The sequence below is a fragment of the Schistocerca gregaria genome, chromosome 5 (genome assembly GCF_023897955.1).
Source record: "Schistocerca gregaria isolate iqSchGreg1 chromosome 5, iqSchGreg1.2, whole genome shotgun sequence".
NCBI lineage: Eukaryota > Metazoa > Arthropoda > Insecta > Orthoptera > Acrididae > Schistocerca > Schistocerca gregaria.
Window position 1 is genome coordinate 347,965,088 of NC_064924.1, and position 12,714 is coordinate 347,977,801.

The 12,714-nt window shown below is 41.2% G+C and overlaps 1 protein-coding gene across 1 annotated transcript in view; it reads left to right on the plus strand.

Moving 5' to 3' along the window:
• The window catches only part of LOC126272407 (HEAT repeat-containing protein 1), a 198,591-nt gene that overhangs the window by 110,342 nt on the left and 75,535 nt on the right, over positions 1-12,714 (plus strand). Inside the window, exon 16 of the mRNA XM_049975235.1 lies at positions 6,098-6,226. Coding sequence (XP_049831192.1) covers positions 6,098-6,226 — 129 coding nt within the window. The remainder of the gene's footprint in view (positions 1-6,097; positions 6,227-12,714) is intronic.

Genomic DNA, 12,714 nt, shown 5'->3' on the forward strand with positions numbered 1-12,714 from the left:
CCATGCTTCAGCAATCTCCATGCAGCATGGCAGTGGAACGCTGTTTGTCTTAGGGAACAGGGATCTTAGCTTGACCGCCTGGATCGTGACGATGGTAAAAACCTCTATGAAAAACCCCTCAATCCCAAGGTATGCTGCACACTGATGAGATGCATGGCTGCTGAGGTGGAAAAATCATTAACGGGCAACTTCTGGGCAACCTGCTGCACTTCAGCTGTATAAGGCTTTCTTAGGCATGCAGAGAGTGGACCCTTATTTCCCTAACTGCTTGTGGGACCTAAATGGATCCTCCAAAATTTTCTTTTCTTCCTCCCAGTGGGAAGGGTGCTCCACTTGTAAGTGAAAAGAGGGCAGCTATGAGAAGGTTTTGCCTTCTTATATTCAGAAAGGTTTAGAGGGCATTGCAGATACACTGAAATCTGTCAAGCAATAGTGTAATGGGAGGCTGTTGCTTGAAACTGCTAGCTCCCAACAAGTACCAACCTCCCAAAAGCTCACTGCCTTGGGGAATATGCCATAGAAACGGAGCTCTACTACACCTTTAACTATAACAAAGGTGTTGTGACGATCTCGTCGATATTCCCAAGGAGGAACTGAAGGATGAATGGGTTCAGGAAGGGATCTGCAAAATATATTGAAAAGGGTGGATGGGGATCTCCAAAAATCTGACTCCTTTATCCTTATCTTCAACACCATGAAACTCCCTGAGCGTGTCGAGCTTTCCGGCCATATGTCCCTAACCAAATGTGATGTTTTAAATGCTAGCACTTTGGGCACACCACCTTGAAATGTAAGGGTGAAGCCAAGTGTGGCAAATGCGTCAAGGCCACCCATGATAGCGTTGGCTGCTCCTCCCCTCCAAAGTGTGTAAATTGCTCTTGCGATCATCCTGTGTGGAGCATGGATTGCTTTGTCTTCCTTGAAGAAAGGAAGATACAGTAGATTAAGACATTGAAACACATCATGTATGGAGAGGCCAAGAAGGTCTATAAGGCCGTGCAGCCTCCCACTTTCACTACATCTTTTGCTTTGACCCTTAAAAAGCCTATTTTGACATCCAACACTTCCACACAAATGGAGGTTGCTAGTGTCAGCACTAGTACCTGCATTTGTCAGTGCACATGTCAAGCTGCAGTTGTTTCAGAGTCCCTATCCTTCCTGCGAATGTCAGGTAAAGCGGCAGTTGCTGCCACTGTGGACCTTTCAGTACCTCAAAAGATTGAAGCCTATAAAAAATCCGACACAGCCTCATTGCTGCTGTGGTAGCTTCTTTCAAGTCCTCCCAGTCTAAAAAGCAAATGGGAAGCTTGCACCACAGGCAAAAACAGGCAGTAAACCATCAGATACCATCAATGTCGTTCCACTTGAGGGCTCTACTGCCTCTGCTTCAGAGCCAATAAACTGCAAAACCTGCCCAGAGCAACCATCTTGTCCCAAGGCTGAAACTCCACCCATTGTGGGCTCCTCACCCCAGTAGAAAGACAGGGTGAAAGTACAGCCCCCATGATAGATGGCTCCCATACTGCAATGGAACATGAATGGGTTCTGGACTCATGTGGTGGAATTGAAACTCCTGGCCCAGGCATGGCCCCTGTGCCTGTGTTTACCAGAAACACATTTCGAAGTTACCAATGCCTCTGTGCTACTGGGCTATGTCTTTCACCGAAAGGATAGCCTGACTGGGGACAGAGCCGAGAGAAGTGTTACTTTTTTTGTCAATAACACACATTACTCCTCCTTTGCTGTTTATGCGGGTCAGAAGATCACCATCTGCTCCCTGTATATACCTCCCCAGGATACCATAGACTCAGAGGCTCTCACAGGCCTTATTCAACAACTCCCCCTCTGTTTCTCCTAATGGATGATTTCAGTGCACGTAGTGTTTTGTGGGGCTCAAACTATACTTGCCCCAGGGGTTGAGTCTTTGAGAACCTTATATCTCAGGAGCTGTGCATCCTCAACAAGGGCATCTTCCCATGCATTTCTCGGCTGCTACTGGGTCATTCTCAGTTATCAACATGTCTTTCTGCCCGCCTATCCTTGCATACTCAGTACAGTGGGAAGAAACATGACCTTCATTCCAGTGACCACTTCCCACGGTCGATCCACCTACTGGTTGGAGGACTGCTTGAGCAGAAACCGCCAGCATGGGTGATCAGCAGGGCTAACTGGGCACTGTTTAGTCAGTTGGCTGAGTTTGAGCACTGTCCAGGAATTGGTGGACCATATCGTGTGTGAGCCATCATGCCCCTGACATATTCATACCACAGTCTTCAGGTCATCTTAGGAGGCAGCCTTGGTGAATGGATGAGTGTCATTCAGCAATCCGGGACAGGCATGCGGCTCTTTGACATTTTAAATGCCAACTGACAGCAGACAACCTCACGGCCTTTGGAGTTGCAACAGCCAAGACTCGACGAGTCATTAAGGAGAGTAAAATGAGGTCATAGCAAGCATACCTGGACTCCATCAATTTTTTTCACTTCTCCTGCAAAGTATGGGAAGCTATCCGGAGGATTTCCAGTAAACACAGTCATTTACCGATAGCAGCAGTAGTCTTAAACATGGGTGTCTCCAAACAGCACCCGGAGACATTACTTAGCCAAGCATTTTGCAAATACTATTGCCAATACAAGGCAGGATCTGGCGTTTTGTCCTTACCATGTGACTGTAAAGAGGGGGAAGTTGGACTTCAGATCCAAGAGTTCTGAGGCCTACAACTCCCCTTTCTCCATGTTGGAGCTTGAATCGACACTGTCTGAGACTCGTGACACTGCACCTGGTCATGACCAAATCTGGTACTGCACACTTCGACATTTGCCAGCGGCATCAAAGGAAACCCTCCTCTAATGTTTTGATCTCCTATGGCAGGCAGGCAACTTCCCTGACTTGTGGAGGGAGGCAGTTCTGATATCTCTCCTCAGACCAGAAAAGGACTGCACATCTCCCAGTAGTTACAGGAGTATCGCCTTAATGAGCTGTGTAGGAAAGATTGTGGAGCAAATGGTTAACTGTCGTATGGTTTGGTTGTTAGAGACCAGGCAACTCCTCAGCTGCTCTCAGCATGGATTCTGGAGGTTTCGGTTCACAGTTGACAACCTACATAAACATCAATGTATTGGCATCTTCCTTGACATTAGTAAGGCTGCTTTGAGACGTAGCTGCGTAGAGACATAGTGTTCTGGTGGAGCTGCATCAATGGGGCTTTTGTGGCCACTCTGCCCCAGTGCACCACATTTCATTGGACTGTGTTTTGTATTCTAATCAGCAGGCTGCAATTGATTTGCCAATGGATCTGCCTTCTATTTTAGATAACGTTCAGATGAATGTGGTTAGTATTAAAGTTTTGTGAATTTTCCAATGTTTTTTTTCCAAGATTTTAGGAAGATGGCTTTAGTATGCCAACAAGGAGACTGGCTCACCCATATTTTACATAAGTGGTCAGCCACTGCCTTCCTTTTCACTCCTTTCTCGTTTTACTTGTGTTTTTAGGCTCCTTTATAGCATCTTTCATTCTTTCCCATCGTCTTGGCGTGTATGATCCCAAATTAGTAATTTCATCCACATTAATATCTTTTATTGTGTGTAAAGGTGCTGATTTCATCAGTGCTGAGCACCCATGAACACACCACGCGGGCGCGCGCACACACACACACACACACACACACACACACACACACACACACACACACACACACACTCTCTCTCTCTCTCTCTCTCTCTCTCTCTCTCTCTCTCTCTTCATCAGTTATCAGGGACTGACAGATGGAAACACATTCCTCACATTCAACATTTGCATCAAAGTTAAGATTGTCATTGTTTTCTTCTGCCCTATTATTTGCTGCCATTATTCAGCTGTGGATCCTTCCTGTTCCCGTAGGATGTCTTCTGTAAGTACCCAATGAAAGCCATCATTCTTGAAGCAGTTCAAAAATCAAGCTTTCTTCCATGGAAATGCAGGCACTTCTTACAAAATGCGTTGCATCCAAGATTATCAACTTTTTCACTTTAGTATGAAGACAGATCATCTTCTTCCACATAAGAATCTTCTTGCATTTTTGATTCTCATTTTATAGCGTATTGGTCAAGTGGTTGAATGTGGCTTGTGCAGTTGGAAAGATGGGGAGGGGGCGACATTACATTTATATTGTATAGATATGGCGCATCTTGGGGATGTGCTGCACCCTGGTCAATAAACAGCATTACTTTCCTATTTATTTCCAAATTAGAGAGTTTTGTGAAGCAGAAGGTGAAACAATAAGCCCATTTCATCTTTATTAAAATGTGATTGGGACTGTACCATTGTGTGTTTGGTGGAAGACATTTTTTTTTCTTTCATGATTGAAAGTGTCAGTGTTTATGCTTCCAACCTCACCACCAACATACTACACTAAGTTATGTCACTTCTTGAACCTTTTGTTCCAACCATTGGATGATGAGTCTCACCTTTCATGTCATATTGCTTTAGCATGAGCCACAGTACCATCAATTGAAATATTTGTAGCACTAGTTTGATTTATCCACTTTGATGTTTCCTTCTTACAAACATGCTGCCTGAATTATTTTTCATTTACTCACTTTTTTATTTAATGTTAGTGGAGGTATGTTAGGTTTTTGTGCAATATCAGCATGAATCAAGTGTGAATTTTTGTCCACTTCCTATGTAATGTTCCACTTTTCTTCATTTGTTAACTGCCTCTTTGTCCATGACATGTTAGAATACCATTCGACACAAAGAAAATCAGTGGCTGAAAGCAAGTACTGAACTCAGAGTAGCAGTTACATATTAACATACTAATAAGTAATTGGTTTATTATTTGCTCACTACAACTTCACCCCTGCCACCAATCGGTACTTGTCGTTAGAAGTCTGAACACGTTGGAGCTGCTGCCAACCTGTATCAGCTACTTCCATATATCATTTCTGCCATAGTATGATGAGCAAAATTACTGGCACTGAACAGCACTATCCCACCTCGCTGCCACAAATATCCTACTCCCACTGCTCTCTAATCTCTCGGTGGCAAAAATTGCAGTGGTTAAACATTGCTTATACCGTCAAATTTGAACTCGCTAATTGGGGGGGACATATAAACAATTTATTTTAACATGTGTTACATGCAGTTGGGGTGGAGGCTTCCAAAAATGGACATGGGAAAATATGGTATTGAGGGCAGTACTAATGAAATTCCACCTGTGTGTGTGTGTGTGTGTGTGTGTGTGTGTGTGTGTGTTACAATTGCAAATGTCATTTGTTTTGTTTCTCCCTGCTAAAATCCTCTAATTTGCTTGGGTATCACTCAAGTTTCTTGTTTTTAAATTATTATGGATAAATTTTGTATTTGTTTTCATTTGGTAATTGTATTGAATCCATGACAGTATGGCTGTGTCCATCATCTTGATGATGATGTAGGTGAAAGCCAACAGCTGATATTGGACATTTCAGTATATCCCAGCAAAGAGAACATTCAGGGATGCTTAACTAGCCAAGATACATGTAACAATAAAAGACGAGGAAATCGTGGAAACTTTAATATGTCACTACATTTACAGTAAGCTGTAACTGTATTTCTTAATACAGTTACTTCAGCTAAATGAAACCAAGTTAATTAGAAGGTGATGCATGGAGCTAACAACTGTTTGAACAAATACGTAACTGAAACTGAAATTTTCTTTTTACAAATAAAAAAAATGCTAGTATACAATGGCAGTGCCAACACTAGTGTTAACTAGCTAAGATTGTCTCTGAGCTAATAAGTCAGTACTTGCTGACTCCTACTGAAATCTGTGCTCCCAGAAATACCCGCAAAAATGGCCAAATTAATTGTGCATATAGTAGTGGGACAACGAGTACAAAAAATAGCAAGGGAAAGGCTGTGTTGTTCTTGCACTTTATACTGCTTTATTCTAACAGTAATCAGGATTCAACTTGCTGTTCCTGATTAAGTTAAGTAATGCACATCCTTGTCTTTAGTTACAAAGTTCAGAGTTTGAGCTGTTTCAGTGTCGGTTCATTTTCACAGATGCACTCTTTATTTCATATTTTATTATGTATGCTTTGAAGAGTTAACACTTAAGGTTTAATTTCTTGGTTTCAGGATCAGGTTTTGCATAATATTATGGAAATTTTCACTTTCATGGGTTCCTCGGTATTAAGACAAGATGATGCTTACAGTTTTCAAGTCATTTCCAAGATTGTGGAAACTGTTATACCTCTTATAATAAGGGTATGTATATTGCAACCAAGTACTTTAATACTAAATATAAATATGTTGGCAGAATGTCATATTGTGACCCAGTTCAAAGTGTATTCTTATTATAAGCTTGTTTATATAACACAAAATGTCTATAATTAGTGGGGAAATGGTGTCTACTGTTAGGTGCTGGCACTGTACACTATTTTGAATTTATGTTCCAATGATCATTTGAGCAGATGCAACATTTAAAATGATGTAGGGGCATATATAGTTGAAAATAGTGACTAAAAGTAATTTTTTTCAAGCAGTTTGTAGTAGTATGTTCATTTGTTTGTCATTGTTTGATGCTGATTGGACACAGATGTCAGCTCCACTGTCTACTAAAAGCTGTTGCTGCAGATTGTAAGTTTTGACAAACAAGCAATATTGGCAGCGTATAAAAACATCTGTAGCAGAACCCTTGTTCCCTGTTTGTCTCATTGTGTCATTCATAAGACTGAGCACCTTTTTAAGGTACATTCTGCATCAAAAACAAAACCGGATACCTGTTGGCATCTTTGTGAAGATTAGTGCTGTCTAAATGACTGCACACTCCCAAATTGCTATTCATTTCCATTAATAGATAATACCAACTGAATGCTTCAAGACAGTAGAATATGTTTGAAGATATACCTCCTGAAGGCTTACTATCAGATCTCACTCATAGAAGAAAATAAATGGAAGTTGATGATTATCATTCCATTTGGCATGTATAATTTATCATTCCATTTGGCATGTATAATTTTACAGCTAATTCATGTACACGTATATTTACAGACTTCTAGTTAGACATAATCATTAGATTTACTCCTGGTGTGCATTTTTTTTAATTACAAATATCACTGTTAGTCACTGCACACACACACACACACACACACACACACACACACACTGGTGATCTCTGGGCCATTTTCTGTACTGCAACTTCCCATTTTCTATCCTGAGAAACTGAGTCAGCATCCCTCCAAAACGAGTGAGATGTTGAGCTCAGAAAGAGGAAGAGTTGTTAGTTTTGTGCTATGCGTAGCTTGGGGGTAAGTATTTCTAGAAAGGAAAAAAGAAGGAAAAATACATAAAGTGAAGGTGTTACGTGGAATGTTGGATGTTTTATCATTATTATTATTATTATTATTATTATTAGTATTCATTTGTACAACATTTTTTTTTATCAAACCCCTACTCTGTTTTATCTAAGCAAGCCTTCATGTATAGAATGTATTGCATAACAGGTACTTTTTAAATAAGAGTATTTTTGCAATTTCTTTAATCTCTTTTTTGATAATTTATTGTACAGATTTATTCCTTGGTAGAAAATGCTGTTTTGAGTGTTATGTTTGTTTTTTCTTGGTAAATGTAAGTTGAGTCTCTCTCTCTTGTTGCATGATCATGGACAGAGCTGTTTGTGCAGCATTGTAAGGATTTGATTTCTGTTTCACCACATAAGTCACAATCCAATTGGACCCAGTTTGGAAGAAGAGCGTTGCAACATATAAACATACTTCTCAAATGTCTTGACGAATGTAGTGTGAGGACTAACTGTGGGAAGTCTGTGTCTTGACACACAGAAAATAAATATTTTGGCATACTTCATGACACAGAAAGTACCAAATCAGGCTTGCAGAGAGAGTAACAGCCATAGTAAACACACCTTGCCCTGAAACTGGTTAATAATTGTGAGCATTTCTTGGCACAAAGAAATGCTACTGTCATTATCTTGAACATGCTGCACGAAACCAAACTTTTATGAAAGACTATCTGAAGGGACTAACGAGAGTAACAAAAGGAAAATCGACTGGGCTTCAGAAGCAACGGAACAGTCTGGATAATGCAAGGAGAACATAGCTTAAGCTTCATTACTCACTTTCCCAAGTAATGGAGTATGAAATTTGGTTGTTTGTGGCTGCATGAAATTTCTCTGCATGCGAGGCCTACAACAGAAACCCAGTAGAATTTGAAAGCCTGTTGGTTTCTTTTCAAAGAATGTTTCTTTTCAAAGAATGTTTCTTTTCTCAGAAGTATTATTCAACTTATGACAGGGACTGCATCATTTATGTAATAAAACAAGACTTAAAATACATAACTGAAAGAACAACATTTTCTGACTACATAAGCCATGAGCCATTAACTTTTATATTGAAACAGAAGGATGATAAGGCTTCGTGATTGTTTATTCTCAGTCAGCACTGGGAACCCATGGATGCGCTCACCTTGTACCAGTGCATACTGTTCTTGAACTTACACCACAAATGAGTCTTGTGCCCTCAAAAAAACTTTCTGTTGGTTTGTGGAGTTACTCCAAAATATTGTTTTGCTTGACGTAAGTGAGTAGAAGTAAGTAAAAGTATACTTGTTTTTCAAAGATTCCAAGACTTACCAAGCGGGAAAGCGCCGGCAGACAGGCACATGAACAAAACACACAAACACACACACAGAATTGCTAGCTTTCGCAACCGATGGTTGCTTCTTCAGGAAGGAGAGGGAAAGACGAAAGGATGTGGGTTTTAAGGGAGAGGGTAAGGAGTCATTCCAATCCCGGGAGCGGAAAGACTTCCCTTAGGGGAAAAAAAGGACAGATGTACACTCGTGCGCACACACACACACACACACACACACACACACACACACACACACACACACACACACACATATCCATCATGGATGTGTGTGTGTGTGTGTGTGTGTGTGTGTGTGTGTGTGTGTGTGTGTGCGTGTGTGCGTGTGTGCGCGAGTGTACATCTGTCCTTTTTTTCCCCTAAGGGAAGTCTTTCCGCTCCCGGGATTGGAATGACTCCTTACCCTCTCCCTTAAAACCCACATCCTTTCGTCTTTCCCTCTCCTTCCTGAAGAAGCAACCATCGGTTGCGAAAGCTAGCAATTCTGTGTGTGTGTTTGTGTGTTTTGTTCATGTGCCTGTCTGCCGGCGCTTTCCCGCTTGGTAAGTCTTGGAATCTTTGTTTTTAATATATTTTTCCCATGTGGAAGTTTCTTTCTATTTTTTTTAATACTTGTTTTTCTTTTTATTTATTTGTTTTTATATTTTTATTGTTTGTTTTTATTTGTTATATTTATTTTCTAATTGTCAAGCAGTCCAGGAAAATGCTATGTTTTGAGCAGTTGAAATTTCTTGTGAGTAAATCTTCCTTATACCTCCCCAAAGTCATCTCCCTTAAAACCATGATTACATGTTGGTTGCCCTAAATATTACTCACTATTCTACTTGGCCTCTGTTGCTTCTTCTGCAAGTCAATCATTGCTGCAGTGGCAGAAATGTTGGGTTTTACTACATTGGACCTATGAGGGCACTTCTTCCATGAACCTCATATCATGATGGTTGCTGACCTTACAACATTCATCATTAAACGGGGGAGGGGGAAGGAAATCAGTGAAGCACTTAAAAATTGCAATGTGTTCCCACAAATCCAAAAAAAAAAAAACTTCTTCCTTTCACAAGGCTCTACCACGTGTTACATGTTCATTAGAGTTGATAAGGTAAAGAGTGGACTTTCGCAATCAGTTGGGCGTTCTTATGAAGTGATTCCGCATTTTCCTAAGTTTTTCACTGTGAGTATTAGAGATGAACTAGCTAATTGCCTTAAGCCAGCCTGTTTTCTTCCTGATGATAGTGCACATGAGAATCGAAAGCCAGCTGACAGCAGACCAGGATACAAACTCTTCCCAGCTGCCCAAGAAAGTTAGAAAATCAGACACATGGTGAAATTAGCTGCCAAGTTCACAGATGGTACTATTGAGGCCCACACTGAGTGGGGGCTAATGTTGGGCCATATACTGGCTGATATTTTTCAAACAGTTTTTAATACTATATTCATTTTTTTTACTAAATATCTTTGCAGAATTGAATGGAGCTGCACTGCCTGTTGTCAGTTGTTAGGGGAAACACTTTGATGTTGCTACTACCTATCTGTCCCCCCCTTTCTTATTTAAACTAAATTTTTGTAGTACTTCAAAGCATTGAATGTTTCTGCATTTGCTTTATTACATATTTCTAATTATGTTCTTTCAATAACATCAGGAGTATATACACTTATCAGCCAGAACAATATGGCCACCTACCTAATAGCTGGTACATCCACCTTTGGCATGTATTACAGCAGCAATGTGTTGTAGCATGGAAGTAATGAGGCCTTGGTGGATGGTGGATCGCTGTAAGGAGTTGGAAACACATCTGCGCACACACACACACACACACACACACACATACACACACACACACACACACAGTCACCTAATTCCCATAAGTTCTGGGGATTGGGCAATGACCTCTGATGCCATATTCAATCACATCCCATATGTTTTCAATCGGGTGCATATCTGGTGAGTTAGGGGGCCAGGGCATCAATTGAAACTTGTGGCTGTGTTCCTCGAACCACTCTATCACCCTCCTGGCCTTATCATATGGTGCATTATCATGTTAAAAAATGCCACTTCCGTCGAGAAACATGATTGCCATGAAGGAGCATAACTAACCTGCAACCAGTGTACAATACTCATTGGCCATCATGGTCCCTTGTATGACCTCCACTGGACCTATGAACTCCACTGGACCCATGGATGCCCACGAGAATGATCCCCAGATCATAATGGAATCGTAGCCGGCTTGTCTCTGTCCTTTTGTACACATGTCAAAGGCTGTTTCCCTGGAAGATGATGGATTCTTGCCCTCCCATAAGCATGGTGAAGAAGGTACCGGGATTCATCAGACCATGCAATGCTGTGACACTGCGCCAATGTCCAGTGCCTATGGTCGTGTGCCCATTTCATTGTAATTGCCAATGTTGTGCTGTTAACATTGGCACATGCATGGGTTGTTTGCTGCTGAGGCCCATCGTTGCGACTGTTCAGCGCACTGTGTGTTCAGACACGCATGTATGCTGCCCAGCATTAGTGTCTGATGTCAGTTCCACTACAGTTCGCTGCCTCTCCTGATTTACCAGTCTGCCTAGCCTGCGTTGCCCAACATCTGTAATGAGGGGTAGCTGCCCAACCCCATGGCTTCTAGACCTGGTTTCACCTTGGTTTTGTCACATGTTGAAGACACTCACCACAGCACTCCTTGAACACCTATAAGCCGTGCAGTTTCTGAAATGCTCATGCTGAGCCTTCAGGCCAACACAATCTGCCCTTCATCAACCTCAGACAGATTGTGCACCTTTCCTGTTATACACATGGATAGCCTGCTCACTGATACTACAAACTGCAAGCACAGTGTATGTGTGTCTGACTAGCAGTCATTCCTCAGCAGGTGACGTCACTATCACCTGGACGTGTTTATGTCAATGGTAGTTTCGTTGTCATAATATTTTGGCTGATCAGTGTATGTCGGTGCTGAAGTTCTTGAAATTAATGCTTTGTTTTCTGTACAAATTAGCTTTCAGGAAAAGGGCGAATAGACTCTATGAAACAGATTATGTATTTGTTTTTATTTAAAGCCCTTATATTAAAGACTACACAGTTGTTTTATGGGCATTATCCACTACTAGATGAACTTTTTGCTGACAACTAATAACTGTAGTCCTTGGAATTACATGCGTGAAATTTTTAAAGAGCATGAATTTCTATTCTGATTAAAGATTTAAATTAACTGTAAAGATAATATTTCTAATTTTGTAAAGTGTGTGCAACTAATGAGGAGACAACTGTAACTTCAAATGAGATACTTTTCCCCCTGTTGATGACAATGGAAATGGAAATGAAGGAAAGAATCATAGACCATAAACTTCCACAGCTGGAGGCTATTGTCTCATGGTTGAACGGATTCCATATTTAAACCAAATGTTTCATCTCCTTCTGTGGAGGCAATTTTCAAAGGGAACTTTAGCTTCCGTGAGTCCCCGATACACCCCATCGCTCGCTACTGACTGTAGCAAAGTTCTTTTTATTCTGGCTCCTGCACAGTGGCATGACATCAGATCTTTGAATACCCAGTGCAACAGACCATTGACCATTGCCATTTGCCATCATCTGCTATTGCAGCCACCCAGTGGTGGAAGACTAGTACACATCTTCTTCAGCACCAGGATCCAAATGTCATTCAATTTCATGCGCCCCTCCCCCCACTTGTGAAGTTCCTGAGGTGTTTAACAGTCTTAATGGCCTCTCTGTATAGCCTTTCGTGGTATCCATTTGTGGCTGCCAGTACTTGAGTCCTATGATAATGAATGTGGTGATCTCCTAGCTGTAAAACTTATTCCACAACAGCTGATTTGTCAGTTTCCCCCGTCCTACCATTGCCTTTTGCTGTTTTTGTCAGGTTTTTGACCGTTCTTTTTGTAGTACTCATGTACACCTCTCCACAACTTCACGGAATCCTACATATTCATGCTTTTTCCAGTGGTATGCAAGCATCCTTCGCCAATTTTAGGTGATGCTATATCTTCCAGGCGGGTTTGTAGATTACTGCAATGATTCATTTTTTTTCAAGACTTTTTTTTATGCCGTCAGTAACATCCGTAATGAAAGCC